Raw genomic sequence first — 21,055 nt, 5'->3', positions numbered from 1 at the left:
TATTATAATCTCAAAAAGTAGAATAAATAATAAAAGTAGAGTAGCCACAAACCTTTTGTAACTTTCTAAAGCTGAGTAAAATCATGTTTACCTATTTTTCAATAATCTTTCCTTTTTTAAAAAAACATAATTTTTATTTGATTCTTTGGGAATTTCACATCACGTGGCCTGATCCCACTCACTTCTTAGTCCTTCCATATCTGCCCTCTTCTGCTGTAACCTCCTCCCAAAAGAAAACTAAAAAAAAAAAAAACAACAACAACAACAACAACAACAAAAAAAAACACCTCACCAATCTGCTCCTCTGTCAATCTCAGTCGTCTCTCATACCACTCACAGATGTTGCATCTCCAGTTCCACCATACTTGCACCACTCCCATCTCCTGCCTCTCCATCACATATTCTTTTATTGTAGTGGCATTGGAAACTGCTGTGTGTCATGCAGTATGCCCTTTGACCCAAATAGCTATACTTGCAAGTGTTCATTGCCATGAGTCGAGTCATTGGTCTGGTTCAAGGCATCTGGCTTCTGCCACACCTTCAATACTAGACCCTTATTGAGACTCTTCTCAGACATCCTGCTGTTTCCCCCAGTCATGGAGATCCTATGGCTACAGCTCTGCAGGACCAGTACCTTCATACACTCCAGCAGTCCATGGGTAGGATGGGTGTTGGAATGGGCCAACTTAAGGCCCTGGATCTGGGCCTGGGTGGTCGCTGAGTTGGTCAGACTGGGTCTCCTCTGGGCCTCCTCCATCTGCAACCCCATACTCCCACAACCCCACCCTCCTACCCTGATCCTCCACCCTATGAGGGATGGGACCAATCCCAGCAAGGTGTGGGGCCAGCTCAGTATAGCCCTTGAACATCAACACGTCTTCAGACTGCAGCCCAAAACAAAGACATCCACATGGTAGCACAGAGCTCAGACATCAGCACAGATCCTGACTGAAGTAAGACCACAGTCCCAGAAATGCGCCCCCACCCCAACTACTAGGCAGCCCAGGCCTGGCAATCACCATGGCATCAGGTGGGTGTGCGGGCTTCTGATATAGGCTGGTTCCTCACCACTATTGTGTCTCCAGTTTCACCTCTCTCCATAGCACATGAACCACTCCGTTTCTCTCCCATCTTTTCACCACCATATACTCACTGTTCACATCTCTCCATTAGCGGCCTATTCCATCCCCAGGCCACAGGGCAGGGAGAGACTAGTGAGTGTATTTTCTCAATAATCTTTCTTAAAATCAAAAGATAGTTAAGATGAAAATAATTTCAGGCTTTCAAGCTTTTCCTATTTATTCTCTTGTAAAATTGGTTATTTATATATTTGGTTCATAATAGCTCATACAAGTACATATGAAAAACATTTTCTGTTCAGTTTGTTCATTTAACAGTTATTTATATAATTACAACACGCTTGAATATCTGTGAAATGAAGAATAACAGCCCGACCCTTGACAAAGGAATAATTTAATTAATGATAATTTTACATATAGTTTAGAGTCGATGGTTGAGTGTTTGTCCTACTTTCATTAATATAACTGGATAGTGGCCCAGTCTGATTCAAAAGGCAGCCTGAGAATTCTTCAGCAAAACCCTCTTAGGTGAGTTGACTTCAATTCACACTTTTCTTCTCAGTTTTTGGCTTTGCAGCCTTAATAACCTGTATGGAGGAGAAAGATGTAGACTAAGGTGTTGATGATTAACTTTCCTCTACTTCCAGTCACTGTTCTTCTGAAATGAACCTTTCTTTCCAACGAATCTCCCCCTCCTTCATGGCCCTTCTTAATTCCTACACTCTTGGATGGCTCTCCTGAAGTATATCTGCTCTGAACACATACACTCCTACCTAATAAGCCACATACGAATATTCCTCAGGTCTCTATCTAAAACATAGGAAGAGAGACAACAGTCCATATAAACACTGTTAGGTATGGGGAAGGGAGCAAGGCAGTATCAAGGTGCGAGGAGGTGATGACTTACTTAACTGCCCTGGGCTGTGACAGAGGCATGGGTGGTTTCACGGGCTCAAAAAGTTGTTTGCAAGGTGTTTATCTTCTGACTTCACTTGTAACTGCATTTGTCAGGATGAGTTGTGCAACTTTGGCCAAGCTGCCTTAGATTTAGACTGTAATCAAGAAACTCATTGTGGAGTTCTTTGAGAATATGTGTGTGTTGGGGGAGGGGTGTATGTGTGGTGTGTGTTTGTGTGTGTGTGTGCACGCGCGCGTGTGTGTGTATGTCTTCTTTGGGACATCCATGGCTTTGTAATTGTGTTTCTAGAATATGCGTTTTCTAAAAACAGGCTCCTCAGGTCTGTGAGATGCAGATGCACTACATATCAGGCTCTTCCCATATCATGTCCAGCAGCTCCTTTTCAGCTTTCTGACAGAAAACACCAGCTAATGGCCTCTTTTAAGAAATGACTTTCTTTCATACCTTAAAGAAGCTATAGGGTCCAGATTTCAACTGTATTTTCTCTCCTGTTTTTGACACCTCGAAGAATGTGAGTCTAAGCTTATCTCCTTCCTCGCATTGTATTTTGCTCTGGTTTCCAAGCACCAACACTTCCATCTCCCCGGTTTTGTCATATACACTATATAGTACTCTACGCTTTTGCTCTGTTATCTGTGAAAGGAAAACAAGAGTCAAGCCCTGCTGAGATGACTGAAGAAGAGCAGCACGTAAATCAGTTATCAGACAGGACAGGAGCATCCTTCCAAAAGAAATGTGAAGAATCATTCCAGCTTTCAAACTAACAGACTTCTACCTAACAGATATTAGCCAATCTCAGTGGAGGGGGTGGAACAATCTTATTAAAAGCATGTTCCCTCTTGTGTCCATCTTTCTAGTCTCAAGGTCTTTTCCTTTGGGAGGCCAAGATGGCGCATAGAAACAACTAGTAGACAGAGAAAGTGAAGCTAAAGGAAGACCTTGTGATTTAGAGGGCTGCTTAATAAAACAAGTCCAGACACACATGAACCAGTAAGAAAAGACCTAAATAAATTTTAAAAACCCTAAAAGTTAAAAAGTCAATGATGAAAAATCATTCACAAGCCTGGGTTGGAAGGGGACCAGATACTGGCCAGTTACATAAAATAAGGACTGCATTTGAGATTTAGTTTTATTGACTGAATGAATAAACATTTGTGGGTAGTTGATCAAATAGAAGGCCCAAAACTGAGGGGTACAAGAGGGTATTTTTATGCTTTAATTTTCCAAGGAGGACAATCTCCTCCTGAACCTTTCCTGACAAGTCTAGAGAGGTCATCAACATGTTTCCTGTATTTTTTCAGAATCTCTCTTTAACAAAAAACTGCTAACACTAAGACTAGTTTTCCCTGGTTCCTGGTACAGTGGTTTGAATGATGGAGTGGCATTATTAAAAAGGATCAAGACCTGTGGCTTTGTTGGAGTAGGTGTGGCCTTGTTGGAGGGAGTGTGTCACTGCAGGAGGTGGGGTGGGCTTTGAAGGTTCAGAAGCTTAAGCCAGGCCCAGTGTCTCTCTCTCCTCCCGCTGCCTACAGATCTGGATGTAGAACTCTCAGCTACTTCTCCTGTACCATGTCTGCCTGTGTGCCACTGTGCTTCCCACCATGATAATAATGAAATAAATCTCTGAATCTGTAAGCCACTCTGAATTAAAAGTTTTTTAAAAGTCTTTTTAAGAGTTGCCATGGTGATGGTGCCTCTTCACAGCAATGGAAACTCTGACAGAGATATTTGGCACCTAGCAAGAATACCCTGCTAACTCTTCCATTGTCTTCACTCACTGTTAGGTCTTCAAGCCAACTCAGTTCATCAGTCCTCTACAGAGTGCTCAAAACAAAAGTGACTTTGAACGTGGGATGGTACAGAAGCACATAAAAGCAACACAGAGGGGAAAATAACTGTGTCTATGATTCAGAGGATACAAGGGTAAAAAGAAATAAAAGTAACTTCAAAATGAAAGCTTTGCTGGATGTAGTGACATGTGTATAGATCCCAGCACTCAGGAGGCAGAGGCAGGGGGATCTCAGTGAGTGTCAGACTAGCCACACCTACCTAGTAAGACCCTGTCTCAAAAAGCAAAACAAACAAAAATACAAAATAAAACTTTTATGAGCTTTGTATGCACGTTTTGGCAAATTATCATCCTGTAAATTCTTAAGATTTTCAAATTGTTTTTTAATTGTTGAACTGTTTCATATATATATGTATATATATTATGAAGTATAATTTCTAAATTTCCATTAATGTTTAGAATAGGTGTTATAGGTTATATTAACCTTACTAATCAATGTAAAATTGCATGTAAGAACTTACCTTTTGGACTTTAAATATCCCATTCACAATTGTTCCACAGAGCTGAGTTTTCAGCTTACTAATTTTGGGAGTTTCCCCAGCTTTCTTCCTAATCTTCTTTGAGACACAGACTTTGTGGTTAGATTCAGCTTCAACTACAACTGAGGAACAGGTCACCTCCAAGAAGCTACTGTGCCAAATATAGTTTGATAGTTTAATTGTTTTCCTTGGGATAAATTTATCTTTAAACTGTGCATTTGAAACTTTCACGAAGAAAAACTCTTTCTCTGTGGCCACTGTTGCATGGAATATTTCTTGCTTCCCTTCCTTGGCCTTGCACTCAAAAGGGTCCATGGCTTTCAGCACCACAGCTACCAATGGGCCTTTCTGTAAACCTTCTCTGATGGCTTCCTGCTCTGCTGCTGTCTGCTCCTTCTGAGGCTGTAACAGGAGAGAACCAATGTTAGCTAAGGGTCAGCGTTCCTCAAGTGGCCTGCATTCAGAGTGAAAACCCAGGAAGCCAAAGAAATCTGAACTGAAGGAAACGTGGAAAAGTTGGGGAGAGATTAGAGACTTAAAATTATCTAGATTGAAAGAACACAAAAGGAATATTTCAGTATACAGGTGGTGCAGCATAACTGGCTCTGGAGACAAAATCAGAACCCTTCTTTGCTATGTAATTTATGAAAAGAGTATGTCAGAAACTTGAATCATTGCAAGGGGCTTAATCCAATTCTGTCTTCTTGTGATTCTATTACAGTATATTTTTCCCTCCAACACTGTACTGAGCACTTACTTGACTCTTGTATAAGAGTGAGGAAGCTCACTGGTATGCTCAGAGCTCAACCACATTCCCAGAAATATGCCCGTGCATAATAAAAGGATAGATCATTAAATGTGAGTAAACTAAGAGATCTTGGAATGAGATTGTACCCTTGGTTAAGGTTGAAGTCTGGCATTTCCAGAAATCCCCTGATCTCGGTACTAGGTACTCAATGCCAAATCCCTTTCTCACTGATCTGGGGAAAACTCCAAATCCTCTAAGGAGCATGACATAGCCCTCAGGGAGATTATAGGCCCAACCTTTTCCTGATACTACTCAGGGTATACCTAAGGATTGCTGGAAATATCCACCCTACCATAATAAGATGTCTACGGTACCTTAGCTTTCAGCCAGTGACCCTCTTCCATACCTTTAACTGTACCTGGAGTTCTTCCCACCCCATCCCTACCCCCTGCTGCTCATAGGATAATGAAATACTGCCTTCCCCTTCTCATGTAAGGACTATGCTGCTGCTTGTCAATGAAGTATCCCATGCACTCTTAGTCCCAGCAAATCAAACACCTCTCCTGCTTCCCAAGGTTTATAAGCCCCCATTTCACATGAAATAAAAAGGTGAGCACACCATGTATTTCACTGAAGACTGGTTGTTTATTCTGAGCAATAACACTAGGGAAGAAGAAGAACTCCATTTCTCCCTCCCCCTCCCCCCAAGGAGTGCATTGCTGGACTAGCCCTGTAGTCACTGCTGCCCTGCCACTGCGAGCTTCTGCTTTTTCGTGCATTTCTGGCTGGCGTGGCTATTCTGTTTCACAGGGATCCTGTTCTGTGTTCCTTTCTTCCCCACCAGGAGACCTATGTTCTTGGAAGGGGCAGAACCTTTGATCCTTCGCTTCACCCTTTTCTGCCCAGAAACTGACTGCCCTTTGACTTCTAATGCAGAAGCTCTTACATCTGATTTGGTGCTCTGGCGGTGTCCAGCAGCCTGGCGGGATGACGTGAGATCCTACAGATGAATTAAAGGGAGAATTAAAAATTAGAATCAATTCTACCTTCGAGAGTTTACTCTCAGAAGAATAAACATAGAGTTCTATATTAAGGCTTACATTAAAATTATATCTTATTATTTTAGTTATAAATCATTAAAATCATTTAAATTCCCAAAAATGATTTTGGCAAAAAAAATTCTTATAATAATCTGGGGATGGTGAGATGGCTCTGCAGTTAAGAACACCGGCTGCTCTTCCAAAGGTCCTGAGTTCAATTCCTAGAAACCATGTGGTGGCTTATAAAGAGATGTGATGCCCTCTTTAGGCATGTACACGTACGTCATGGAGACAGAGCACACCTTTATTTAAAAAATATGTACATAAATACATTTTTAAAAAATCTTATAACACAGCATCTAAAAAAATTAAATGTGTTTTATAGGGATAATAAAACAACTATTTTAATTTATTTAAATAAAGGGTAAAGAATGGTGCATTCCTTATTGTATAAATGCTCAAATAACGCACATACAAACACTCCTGGGATATTGTCTATGAAAAATGGGCTTTTCTATACATCCTAAGACTGTAGCAATTTTATTTTCATCATGTTTTTTGTTCTTTAAAATTAAGAAGTTAAGAATAATTAGAGACAGTATGTATATATGTACATGTGCATGCCTGTGTGGCTGTTCATGCATGTGTATGTTTTAGAAGCAATACTATTTTAAAAAGCAATTAGTGATCCATAGCCAATGGGAGACCCTGAAAAAAAGCGCAATTAAAGAGTGTGTTTTGCATTTCATTTGGCAGACCTTGGGGTATGAGCCCTTGAGTGCATCTGATGAACAGCATCCCGCACTCTATTTCCCAGGCAAGAAAATGTCAAGTTCACCAAGGACTATTGAGAATTTCTTGTCTTCAGTCCCAAGCACTTTATTTGGATTTTCTAGACTATCCAATACGTATTTTTATGTCTGTTCACTAGAACATAACACTTAAATCTGGCTATTGCTTTCTTGACAACTCTAGAAATCTCTGAGCCACACACAGAGGAAGTGGGCAGGTACGCTAGACAAAATGATATACACACCCTAAGTACACTCCTCTATAAAATTACTTGGCACTTTCTTCACAGGAAATGAAACTGCATGTGTGTGGTGAAGTTGTGGGGGATCCCTGCCTGCTGCTCTGTCAGGACGGAGGGATGGAGACTTTCCCAAGTTTTATTCCCTTTGCTTACAAAGAGCCTGCTCACCACAATATGAGCAGGCACACAGTGAAGAAAAGGGATTATCTTTTCCAGCCACACTGTGACAATCCTCAGGGCATTCTTAGCCCCCAAGCCTCCCACGGGACTGGCTGGACTCCTTGCTGCAATTCCACTGAACCAGAATTTCTCCCCATGCCCTCCCCTCCTAAACTTCCTCACAAGAGCTGATGCTGAGAGCACCCTAAAAGATACCCATTGAATATGGCCCCTGTCAGAGTCTCTGCCAAATAGAGGCTAACACAACAACATGTTAATATGTCCAGAGCATGGCAGAAATTAAAAGCTGTTAAATTTCTTTTTGTAATTTAGACATAGCTTTCTTATCATAGCCTTGTTTTCCTGATTTGTAAGCTCTGAGACAAAGTGCTGGTTTCATGTGCTGGATGACAAGAACAGTGATGAAAGCATGCTCTGATAGGGAGTTACACTAGTCTACCTTAGCTTGAGGACAGACTTTTGTAGCACAGGGTTTCTTGCAGGCTTTGTCTCTCCTGGTGGCAGATACAACAGAATGGTTTTCAGATTGACTTTCTTTTTTTCCTTGCTGTGTTCCTTTCTTCTTTGGATTTGTCATGGACTTACTTTCAACTGAAGAAGAAGAAAAAGAAGGAGGAGGCAAAAACAAGAAACAGATACATTAATCTATATACATGAGCAAGCATGGCTGAGAATGAGAGTATCATTTGAATGTCATTAGCTTTCAAGAAGAAAATTAGAAGGGAGACAGCAGCACGGTGATGGATTAGGAGTGTCCCACTTTAAGCACCTCACAAGAATACAGCACGTAACTATTCACAGAAAAGGCACATTAGGGAACACTTCAGAATGTAAGGAGAGAACCTTCTAGAATCACAAGGCCGAGGAAAGCGCCTCTAGAGGTTGAGAGGAATGTTTTCGTCTTTAACCATAGTATCTCCCTCCCAAGATGGCACAGTGCTGTGTAGAGAGGGTTCGATGGCCCTACAACCTCCTTTGGTGAGGCTGAAGGGTAGGGAGTGAACATGTGACTTTCCCGGGGTTATGGCATTCATTGTAGAAGGCTCACTTACACTGCATCTCATGAGGAATGTTCAGGACTGTTATTCCATGTTGGAATAACAGGGGTTAATTAGAAATAAACAAAATGAATTGGGTCTTACTGTGACTAACACGTGCTTTGCCTGTGGAGTCACCCAATCAAAGAGACTATCCAATAGCACTTTTAAGAGGCTTGCACAATGAATCATAGTCAACCTTCCACTAGAGTGTAAGGCTTCTCAAGACTTGTAGGGTGAGGATATACACATACGCACATGTATGGAGTACAGCTTCCAAATCTGTCTGACCTCCACTGTGAAGTGCTGACCCCTGTCACCCAGCCTCAGAGCAAGGCATCAGGCTTCCTGAACATTATAGGGAATCTCATGCGCACAAATATCCTCAAAGAACCATCTGACCTTGCTAGTCACAGGCTAATGAGAAACCCACCCCACCCCGCGCCAGTGTTTCAAAAGTGGCTTCTTGTTAAAAGAAAGTCTGTACTGCAGTATTTCTTCAGTGTAGATCATCTGGTTACCCCAAACCTAGTGACAGAGAAATGATGGGACTGGGATGAGTTTTGAGCCCAGCCTGAGGTTCAGTGTGGGCCCAAATTAGGAGGAAGATCTGAGATTTTTACATACCTGAGGAGTATAGCCTCAGGCCCTGCGAATTCCAAGTGGCATCCATATCCTTTTCCATCCTCAGAACACAATTTTTGGCCATGCACCAATAGATTCTAAGCACTAATGCTATTCATTTAGGATTTATATCCTGCAAACTTACTTAATTAGAGAGGATAAAAGATTTTAGCCAGCAGCTCTATCTGACTGCTAAGTCCAGTTAGTCATCTTACTGAGCCACCCAATGTAGCTAGTATCTTTATTTGACTATAGAACACAAGCAGTAGCCTGGTCCCATCAGAGAACCTGAGAATAAGTTGTCTCCCTGTAGTTGATACCAGCTGACATACGCAAAAGTACAGCCTGGGTTAGAGAATGAGAGGGATGAAGAGAAGGGGGAGGAAATGAAGAAAAAGAAGAAGTAGAAGAACAAAGATAAAAAGAAAAATGTTACTGCTTTCTCTTCCTCAAATGCACAGACACCAATCACTAAAAGAATAGACCCAAAGTCGGGGCCATCCAGAACACCTGATAAGACCACAAAGTTAATCTGAACCAGTATAAAAACCATGTAAGCCAGGAGCAAATGGGTGATGTATTTAGAGCAAAAAGGAAGAAAATGAATGATTACTATGAAAGAATTTTTACCTAAAAAAACTTTCCTTCAACAAGAAGGAGCAGAGGACTGACAAGTTGGCTCAGGGGGGAAGGGTACTTGCCACCAAATCTGATGACCTGAATTCAGGCACAGATCTCCCTTGCTGCAATGAAAGAACTAAGTCCTGCAAGCTGATCTCTCACCTTCATATGCATGCTGTGACAAACATATGTCTCCCACCCAAACTGCATAGATAAATGTTAAAAGGGCTTTAAGAAGAGGAAATGAAAAAAACGACAGTTCAGCCTTGCCTTTCAGGATATGCCAAAGGAACTCTTTAAGTCTTTAAGATTAAAAATGGAGCTAATTGATTAAACAACAACAACAATAATAAAGTAACTATACAGAGTTCAATGGAATAAATTGTATGTAGTCATGTTTATAATACTGCAATGACAAAATATAAGGAAAATTATCTCATATAAAATTTTTAAAAGTATTTTGAAAACTGTAGCTATGATAAATTATTACAGGGGTTACAAAAATATGCAAGATGGGTTTAAACCCTAATTTTCTGAATCTAATGGAGTTGATGATGACCACTAACAATTCAAGGATTATTAGTGAATGGATAAGTAGATTGTTAGGTGAGGGACATGTTCACTCTTCATCAATGTCCCCATAAGGCAGCTGAATGATATAGCACAGATGCCCAAGTCAATGATAAGGCTTTACTTTCTGAAAAGGCAACTTCTTGTGCTGATTTTTAAGTGACCATCTATCAATATGGTCAACATTGAATTACTTAAGGGACTTATGGGCAAAGCATGTCATAAGAACTTATTAGATAGCCAAGAGCAGTGGCGCACATCTGTAATCCCAGCAATCAGGGAGACAGAGCCAGGCAGATCTCTGTGAGTTCAAGGCCAGCCTGGTCTACAAAGTGAGTGCAGGAAAGCAAAGGCTACACAGAGAAACCCTGTCTCAAAAATATGAATAAAATAAAACAACACACACACTCAGAACCTATATTAGATATGGTTTCTCACAGAATCTGAACCATGCAGGCATGTTCATGGATTTGACTTTGTTGGAAATCAAATAATATAATAAATATGGCTAACATTAGTCACACAGTAAGTGAGGCTTCCATTGCTATATTTCAGACAACAGAAAATAGTTGAGTCTTGGTCAGGAATACTATAAAAACCTTTGCTCTTGTAGGCATGTCTAACCCATGGTCTGTGAGTCACGTGAATGCAGCCCAGCACAGAGCCATAAATTTACTTAAAAACATTACTCGAATTCTTCTGTCATATTTTAACTCCATTTTGCTGTTACAGACTATGAACTTGTAGATGATGATGGCAAGTGGCCATCAAAATGACTAGATATGCTTGCAAGAAGTTAAGCTGATATTTTAAGGGTTAATTCTATGAAACTATTTTCTGTATTTTTTTATAAACATGTATATAAAAACATCCAGTTGATATTGGCAGTACAGGAGAGGGGAAAGGAGAGTTAAGGAATCCCATGGGAATAAACACGTCATTCTAGCCCGTCACATCAATCACACTGATCATTTTTAATGTCACTCATAGTGTTTGCATCTACCTAATTTATTGTTATATTTTAAGAATTTGGTTAGATTTTCTTGCTTAATCATACATATGTGCCCTCATAATTTTTCATCTGTCTTCCTGTTCAAGTCCCAACTAATGGTCAGGACCTTACTGTCACTGTTTAATGACATCTTTTAATTTGTTCAGATGTCCCTCATTTTTCATGAGGCAAGGTGAATGTTTACCTGACTAAAGACAAGGTGAAAGTTCTAGGAAACCACCCAGAAATCAACATGCTACCATAGTGGCCATTGGTGTCACTGACAAAATTGTGCTTCAGGTGGCTTGAAGATGACCTCAACTAGATCTTCTAAGCTGCAAAGGAACTAAACTGACTTCGAGGTCAGCATGCACAGCTGCCAGTCACCCCAAATTTTCAACCAGGACTCAAAGTAGATCATTTTGAGCAACTCAGACTGATAAAATTCCACCATCATTAGAACAGTAAAATGGAGGAAAAATTTCAATTCAGGGGTTTCTATCATCCTAACCAGAAAAAAAAAAAATTCAGGAATAGGAATTGATTTGGGGGAAAACTAAAAGATATTACCAAACTTAGTTGGCTTGAAGTACTAGGTAAACAAAAGTAGTTACAGGGAGCAATTACGTGTTCTTACTGTCACCCTGTGGTCATATGTAAGAACTACACATTCTTCTTTCAGCCACCTTTTGAAAATAAAGTGATCAGGATCAGGCCTTGCTCTAAGGTCCTCAAAATTACAAAACAACTTATATCTGTCTGAAATTGTATCCTTACTTCACCACTTGAGCTGGGTAGAAACAACATTTGGGAAGACAGGTCGTTCGTGTTGCAATATAGGAATCTGTTGCCCAAACTGTTACGATTTTGCAGCTTCGGTATTAACGTAGTGTCACCAGACACTGCTTTTGGAATCTCTCATTGTAGGGATTCCCTTGGTGAGGTATTCTTTTGTTGGCTCTTATTCGTCATCTGAACACAAAGGATACCTCAATCAGGCACATAACAAAATGCACATAATTGGTGGAAATCGAGTAGTGGTTTAGTGAATGCAAACACCCGCTTTGTGTCCTGGATGTCCATAGTGCCATCACTACCGAAAATTAAAAATAATAGAAACTCTGTGGAGTAGAAACACAAAGTCTTCTGAAAGAGATGGACTAGGAGCACAGCAGGTAGGCTCAGTGCAGAAGTGGATAGTCTGTGGCAAAGTTCAATGATTCTCTGCTTTGACTGTTCAAGGTTATAGCAGGCCATCAACAAAGTGTGAAACCCTTAAGTACTGTGTAATAGAACCTTGAGCATTAACAGGGCCATTCTGTTTCCATGGTTTCTATAAGTAGATTAGAGACAGGCTGGTGGAGAAAGAGACAATGGGTGGCGGCCCTGACTGCTGGCATCCAAGATGGTTGATGAATTTATAACGTGCTGTTTAGCAACTCTCAGAGAGAACGGTAGGAATGCCAGTGATTAAGCAAATCAAATTAATTCCCTACAACATTCATGGGGTGTTCCCTCTCTCTCTCTCTCTCTCTCTCTCTCTCTCTCTCTCTCTCTCTCTCTCTCTCTCTCTCTCATCATTACAGTAGGGGCACTTCCACTTACCTTTTTTCTTTTCCTCCTGGAGACAATTTGCAATGTGCATATAATTCAATTTCCGGAAAATACGAATCGTCTTTGTCAATGCAAACTCCGCATCTGAACTTTTAATCATCTGGTCAGCTAAGTCTGTCCTGTTTGCATCCTGCATTTCGCTCCTGGTGATTTTAAATTCATCTACAGCAAAGAACTTGAACCTTTTCAGTTCCTCGTCCGTGATCTTGTCCAGGCCGGTCAACAAAAGTATTTCCTTATATTTACTCTCCATCTCACAGCCTCAGGATCAGCCTGGAAAGAAACCTCCACTGTAAGATTCCAGCACCTGATGTGAGTCTACATGGATATATAAGGCGAGTGGTTAACAGAAACTACTTTGACCGAGCATTAAGAGCATCAGGTGAAACATGAAAGACAAATCCCTATGCCTGATGGTCATTAGTGTCGGGAAGGGACACTTACAAGGGATGCCTTAGGAATTCTTAGGGTCTATGTTCCTGTCCCCTCTAAGGCAGATTTGTCAAGCACGTGACATGAGACACAATGTGCATACTTCGGGTTTACAAGTTAAAATGTTTGGCATATGTATACACGAAATACATTTATGAATTTATTCACTCGTGGACCACATTTTGGTGTTCCATCTTTACAAGTTTCAAAATCAGAAAATTTTTCTCCTGTGTGCTTCTCTAGATATTTTAAATGGCTATCTATGGTCTATTCTGGATTCTTTTGTGTATGGTATGAAATTATGTGATGGTCCTTTTGTTCATGTAGCAAGAATTTCCATACATGTGGAAAAGGCCATGTCTTCTTCATTTGCCTCTGCCAAAAATCACTTTCCCAAATATGTGTTGGTCTATTTTAGGATTCTTCCCCCTGTTTTTAATTTATCTTTCTATTAATTTGGGATGTATGTGTTATTTTGAAAGGGAACATTCAATAAAATGAAGATATCAACCATGACAATTAATATCCAAACTACACACAAAACCTCAAAGAAAATTTCTAAGGACCAGTCTAAAATCTGCATGAAAAGAGAAGGATGGACATATACAAAATAAGTTAAATTATTCACCAAGAAACACTATACTTACTATTTATAAATACTTTCATAAAGATGTAATAGTTAAGAAAATCAGATGGTAAGTGGAGAAAAGTCAGCATAAAATCAAAGAAACTACATGCAAACAATATGTATAAATCTCAAAGAAAGAATGATCAACAATGAAAATTATTTAGAAAAATACATGGAGAATGATAATATTTCGTCTTTATCTCATATCACAGACAAATTAATATTCACCTGGCTTGAATGGCTAAATGAGAATAATAATACAGATGAGAAAACTGTTTTTTTTCCCTAAACTTTACTTTGAAGAAAAGTTTCCTAAGCAATGTACATAAAGGACATGTTAGAGAGGCAAGATTGTGTTAAATTTCACTGATACACATTCTAAATTTCTTCATAAAAATGGAAACAATGAAAATGTCATTTAAAAAAAGAAAAGAAAAGGTCCAAACTGGGAGGATACCACCTTTGGTGTATCTAACTAATAAATGCCTTCTTTTCAGAATATATGAAAAGCCACATATATTTATGAAAAGTATCAATAGCTTAGGTGAAAAGTGGTCAGAAGATATGAATAAGCACATCTGATAATAGTGTGTTAAGAATATCTTTGACCTTTGGCACCAGCCAAGGACAATACATGCAGTAAACTTCGAACCCTTACTCAGATCTAGCCAATGGACACGACATTCTCCACAGTGGAATGAAGAGTGGGGACTAACTTTCACATGAACTCTGGTGCCCCATATTTGACCACGTCCCCTGGAGGGGGAGGCCTGGTGGCACTCAGAGGAAGGATAGCAGGCTACCAAGAAGAGACCCTATGAGCATATACGGGGGAGGTGGTCCCTCTCAGTCACAGTCATAGAGGAGGGGGGGTAAGGGGAAAATGGGAGGGAGGGAGAAATGGGAGGATACAAGGGATGGGATAACAATTTAGATGTAATATGAATAAATTAATAAAATATATTTTTAAAAGAATATATTTGACATTACCAGTAATTAGTTACATAGGAGAGAATAAGTTAAAAGAAATATAACCAATAGAGGGTGTTCATAAGATGCCAAAGACCCAGAGAGTCACAGCAGTACAGGCAATGTCAAGGAGCTCTATAGAGTACTGTTAATGAGACCATACTACCGTCCTGGTAAAGACTGCTCAGGTTAGGGGGTGGGGAAGAGCTCCAAGTGGCTCTGCTTATATGGGCAGTGCTCAAGCACAAAGTCCAAAACTACCATAAGCATTCTTTCCAACATAAGAAATACACCTGCAATAGCCACAGTGATAAATCTGCACTGGTGTACCAGTCCTTTTGATAACAGGGAGGAAGGAAGTCTCCTCTGGCTTAGCATGTGCGGTATGCTAATCGCCTCAGCTATGGAATTTTAATCTTCCTGCACCCCTCTTCGATAAAAGCACAATCACATTTAATCACATTCTATATGAAAAATTAAGACACCGATTTCTCTGAAGGCTGTTGATCTTATTTACATACAATTTGCATTTTACTACATAATAAGGCTACTTAAAAAGTGTTAAAGTATTTGCTGGGACCATAATGAAACTCAGCCATAGAGCCTTTGACTGCCACGCAGGAGGCTCTGGGTTCAATCCCAGTGGTCACAGAAAACAGTCAGTGAGGTGTTGTTAGACAGTGATTCTATGTGGCCATGATGCCGGCAGCATGAGTCAGCAGAGTCACAGCTGTTTTCTGAGAGTGCAGTGCTATGCCATGCACCGTGCGTACTCAAAATGCTTACACAGAAAGCCTGGAAGATGGGGGGAAATCATATCGACAGGACTGACTTATCTCTAAAGTAGGAAGATTCTTACCACAACATGCAAGTGCCCAGTATGGCATACCTGGAAAGCACCAGCTACGTAGCAATTGGTTAAATTTGGTATTCAAGGCAGAATGACTTACCTGATGCCACACGGCGTATAAAGGATAACTAGATGGCCTAAGCTCAAATTGTCTGAATCCAAGTCCACAGCTCCTTCTTTTGCCAGCTGTCTTTGTATTATTCAGAGAACGTGCAATAATACCTTTAAATTAAAAAGCAAAAACCCTAGTGTTACTGGCTGTGATTTGAAGACACCTATCCCTTAAATACCCGTATGTAACTCTCTTACAATTTTAATAAAAATATAATTGCCGTCTTTCCCTCTTGCCAAAATGATTTCTCTCTCTCTCCACAGGTTGTCTGCATAGCTGAAACCACCCTCTATAGATTACTGCTCAACCTTTCCTGTGTGTATTTTATATAACAGGACCTGGCCCCGTTTCTGTCTGTTACCACAAACTGTTTCCTTTTCTTCTCTCCTTGTCTTCTTAGGAATCCAGTATTTTTTGTTTGTTTGTGTTTTAGCTCACATTCTTGGCTGAAATGAAAGTGCCTTGTGGGCAAGGACTCGGTTGTTCGTTTCTGCAGCCCTATCTTCTAAAATAGCATCTGGGAAACAACAAGTTTTCAGTAAACATTTGGTGAGTGAGTAGGCTAGTCTTCTCTAACAAAAAAACAGAGCTCTAGGCCTCTCCATATTCCAGGCTGTGTTCATGGAGCATTTGGTTTAACTAAGAAACCAGGAGAACAAGATGGCAGCTAATAATGACCCCTAGCAACCATCTTCCTACATTAAGTATTTATACCCTGAACCACTCTTCTGATACCTAAAGAAGCCAACTGAGGACCACTTTGTCCAGATTTCATTTGACAATGAAGAAAAGATACAGTGAAGAGATGGGAAGGAAAGATTTGCCCATGTTGACACTCCTCCAAGTCCACATCATGTGGAAAGAGGAAGAAGGGACATAGCCCAGGCCTTACACTTTAAACTCAATACTAGGCTATCACAGTAAAGCACCAGTACCTGGAGGGATTCTGTAACCTCTTCCCCAGGCTATGCTGAGCAACAGGAACTATGCAAGTCAGACCAATGAGTTCCTCTAGCTCTTCTCCTTGGATCTGGGTGGGACAAGAGAATGAGCAGGAAGACTCCACCCACAGGCAACAGGGCCCCAAAGCTAGCCCAGAATTCTGCTTAAGGTAGTGGGAACCAGCGAGAAATAGAAAGTGAAAGCCTTTAGACCCAGACCACAGCTCACAGAGGAAGCCTCCTGACAGGTACTGCCATTGAACAGCTGCCTGCATGGCACCGGGGCAGACTCAAGTTCAGCTAAATTGTCACCAGCCTTGAAGTGGGCAAGGGACACACACCCTACTCAGACTACATGGATTTTTCTGTCTGTAAGACTCAGGTGTGACTCAGTTTAGTGTCTCCCTAGGTAGACCCTAGGCTTGGGCATCAGCTATCTTCGTGTTAGTGTTACCTGCCAGATCATCAAAATGTGGCTATCACCAAGCAGAGATGTTGTTGTATTTTGGCCTGCATACACATGGGTGCCCTCAGAATGAGTAACTCCTCCAAAAGAAATGTGGAGAGAGAGAGAGAGAGAGAGAGAGAGAGAGCGAAAGAGAGAGAGAGACAGTGATGAGACAGCGAGACAGAGACAGAAAGACAGAGACAGACAGAGACAGAGAGAGAGACACACAGAGAGACTTAGAAGCCCTTTCAGGAAGTGGCTGTTGAAGGAGGTAGTGAAAGAGAACACAAGTATTCCAGAAGCTAAGAAAAGACAACTCTTGAAAGTAAAGAATCAACTGTGTCTCTTTTGCATGTTTGTTTTGTTGTAATGTTACATAAGGAGAAGGCTTTAGGTGTACCACAGAATTATCCATGTGAGACTACTGGTTACAAGTACAGAGACAGCAAGGGAGGATGGAAGGCCAGCCCAACTCTGGCTGTAAGAGGGCCAGGGAAATGTGACAGAAGACAGGGTGTGTGTGTCGCGGAGAAGCGGGGTAGGAAACAGAGAAGATGATTTGTGAAGCGCTGCTTGCTTGCTTTTCATGCTCGCTTGCTTTTCTAACATGGGAAGAATCAGACTTGTTCCATGCTGATGAGAATGATCTAGAAGGGGGCGAGCTGTGGTATAGAACAAAAGGAAAATTGCTCATGTGAGTGGGCCTCAGGAGGGTTTCTCTAGAGCGCACCTTCTGAAACAAAGGAAGCCCACTCTCCATTTCCTGAATCTGATGTCTGCTGTGAGGGACAGACGCCTACCTTTTTCGTGCCAAGACTTTTCAATTTCTTCAAGGGTTTCCAACAGGGTTCACTTGCTGCCTATGTCTGACAGCTATACAGTTAGACAGACACAGCCTCAAATCCTGGCTCTGCCATTTACTAGCTGTGTGACATCTGGGAAGTTACAGCCTTCTAAAATGTCCGGGTCCTCACATGTAAAATGGAGCAAAGGTGAACAGCTCCGTTAAATGACCACTGTTATAATTCCATGCAACTGAATCAAGACCTCATAACAGAAACGTGTGAGAGTAATCAGTCAATCAGTGTCAGCTATTAATATAAAAAGTGATGGACAGGATTCAGAGCAGCAATATTGTATAACGAATAACAATTTAACCTGAAGTGGGAGGTGATGGCTTGTGTTAGAAACTGAGAAAAGAAGGTGGATGGGTATTTTCCTCAAGCTGTGTTTTGAAAATCAGAGGATGCAAAATATGAGGGAAAGTGGAGGTACAAGCTTGGGATCTTACAAGTCAGATAACTGTCTGTGCTAAAACAGAGGGCTCAGGGCAGACATATCAGGCCTTGAGCTGTGGGAGACTCCCAGTGCTGTATAAGGGTTTAAGTCACTAAGCTACTGGTCTACTGCCCTAAAAGCTACCTCAGGGATCCTGTGAGAGAAGCAGCTGAAATGTCTGTCTCCTAAAAAGGCTGGCAGGAAATCTTTAAGACAGATCGAAGCTCAAGAGAAATGAGTCCAACCAGGAGACTCGAGGGGACAGCGCTGAAGTGACAGTAACAGAAACGTCTACTTTCAGAGCTGATGTCGTTTGCGCGGGTTCAAATCATCAGAGGATAAGCAGCACTGTGGCTGATCCCCTCAGTCTTCAATTCCCATGGGGAAACCATAAAAATCACCCTGATGCAACAATCCACCTCCCTTCCGATCCCTTGGTGCCCAACAAGCACCTGCCTGCCTCCATCTAGCACATGAAGCTGTTTTATAATACTTCTGGTAAGCACCACCCATTGCCCCAAGGCACCACAAAGACTCCCATATTCATGGCTGGTAGGATCCAGCTAAATTAGCTAACACAGTCTTCCTCTCATAGCCACAGAAAAGAAAGTGTCATAGACACTTCCTATTGATTCATCTCAAAGTTACAGTGAGGCAAAGAAAGAAATGGCCAAGAGGCCTAAAGAGTAATAACAGATGACTTGCTGATACTTGCACAGCAAGCAGACATAAGGTACCACCTGATTTCTGATCATTAGCAGACCTTCTCACAGTGCTTAGAGGGTAACGGCAAGGATCAAGACTTCAGGCCATTCTCGTCTACACAAGTTTCACTCTAAGGTCTATGCCTTATGAAAGCTTGTGTCCAAAAACCAAAACCCAACCAAAACAAAACTAAAAGTCAAAATGAAGCAAAAAAAAAAAAAAAAAAAAAAAAAAAAAAAAAATTTGCTGATCTCAGAGGGTATACAAAATGCATATAAAATCCCCCGTTCTTACTCAGACTCCTAAGGCTAAATTTGAAGCTGTTGATATTAACATCTCATTTCTAACTCAATGCTGCTAATGTTATTTTTATAAAACTGTTTCTCAGTTTCTCTCTTCACCTGGATAACACACAAATAATTGAGACTCTTTTACATTTGTTTAATAATAAGCTTCACAACATAATAACTGAGCATTTATTACTCTAGTCTTAACCCTCTACCCTCATCTGGTTTCCTCTCAGCATACATCCCAGAGATACCTGCATTTTGTAGATTCCTACTCCAGCTCTTTCTCTTGATGTCTCTTAGAACTCTCTTGCTCCTGAATACTTTACTTCCTCTTCTGACTGCTTCTCCTCCCCCGCCCCACTGGCAGGAAGTCTAACCCTAATCTCTCCCCTGCTCAGCAAATGGCTATAAACTACTTTATTTGCATATCAAGGAGCAATTGGGGAGCAGTGTTTACACAACATTGAGACAGGAGATTCTCAGAACAAGGATTGCAACCAGGTATGGGGGTACAGAAATCAGCACTTGAGTTACACAATAACGTTATGCCTATACAATGCATCAACAATGATGATAAAAATAATTACTGTGATGGATCAGATGTGATAATATCAAAGTAAATGAGAAGGGTCTATGTGTTGAGTAGGTACTTGAAGTCATATAAGTGGAGGTGCAACTTAAAATGTACAGTAACAAGTTATGAGAATAGTTCTAACAGAAGCATACTCCAGAAGCCACAAGGGCAGATGACCGCCTAGCCATACTCCATGATTACATAATCAGGCAGGCAGTGTAGGGCCCCTTTTACTTCTCACTGCAAGGCTCATCCATATACATCCACAGATGTAAGCTCAAACAGAACCTTATCGATGAGGCATCCCTGCCCAGCATCTCTTGTGCCCTTCCATGAATCACTTCTCCCCACATGTAGCACCAACCACCGCTGACCATTTGAAACAGTATCTGTTTTCCTTCTGTGTCCTGACTCTAACTGCTAAAATCTAAGACCTGTGAGGATAGGCACTGGCCTCTTTGTTGGATGAACCCACTTCAGGAAATGCCATATGTACACACACACAGATAAAGTATAAATATTCACAGATAGATGTCGTAGCATATAGATACTGTCTAGGCCTTACAGATTCTGAGTCTTTTAGGACAAACTTAACTCTGATGGTTAAACTCAGTTTTCAACTTCATGAGATCTAGAACCACAGAGATATGGGCACCTGTGCATACCTGTGGAATATTATTTGACTAAGTAACCTAAGGTGGGACTCCCTGGGCTGGGGTCCTGATATTCATCTCTCTCTGCTTGAATGTGGATGTGATGTGAGCAGAATCTCACATCCTCTGACATTGTGACTTTCCTGACAAGATGGACTGTGACTTCAAACTGTGAGCCCAAATTAACTCTGTGTTTCCTAAATTGATTTCATCAAGTTTTATTATAGCAATGGGAAACAGAAAAGCTACTTCAAAGAAAGAGACAAAGCAGAGGGTAAAAGAAATAAAATATAGTCAGCCATCAAGAGATTTTAACAGAAATTGCAACAAAAAAGCAATCATGACAACTGTGATAATGAAACGATTAACAGAAATATTTTAGATGTACTTT

At 40.9% G+C, this 21,055-nt stretch overlaps 2 protein-coding genes across 2 annotated transcripts in view; both read right to left on the bottom strand.

The window, feature by feature from the left end:
- Tagln2 (transgelin 2) overlaps nucleotides 1–21,055 on the bottom strand; it is a 960,136-nt gene that overhangs the window by 95,823 nt on the left and 843,258 nt on the right. The gene's annotated exons all lie outside the window — the stretch shown is intronic.
- On the bottom strand, nucleotides 1,552–13,193 carry Aim2 (absent in melanoma 2). Its single transcript, XM_051147926.1, has 6 exons — nucleotides 12,776–13,193; nucleotides 7,767–7,918; nucleotides 6,021–6,074; nucleotides 4,309–4,728; nucleotides 2,443–2,631; nucleotides 1,552–1,666 (listed from the first exon to the last, which is right to left on the bottom strand). The coding sequence occupies exons 1-6, from the start codon at nucleotides 13,035–13,037 to the stop codon at nucleotides 1,619–1,621; spliced, it is 1,125 nt and encodes a 374-aa protein (XP_051003883.1). The 5' UTR covers nucleotides 13,038–13,193; the 3' UTR covers nucleotides 1,552–1,618.

Source organism: Acomys russatus, chromosome 6 (assembly GCF_903995435.1).
Source record: "Acomys russatus chromosome 6, mAcoRus1.1, whole genome shotgun sequence".
Classification (NCBI taxonomy): domain Eukaryota; kingdom Metazoa; phylum Chordata; class Mammalia; order Rodentia; family Muridae; genus Acomys; species Acomys russatus.
Note: the sequence above shows the minus strand (reverse complement) of the source record. Positions and strands in the feature narration are given on the sequence as shown.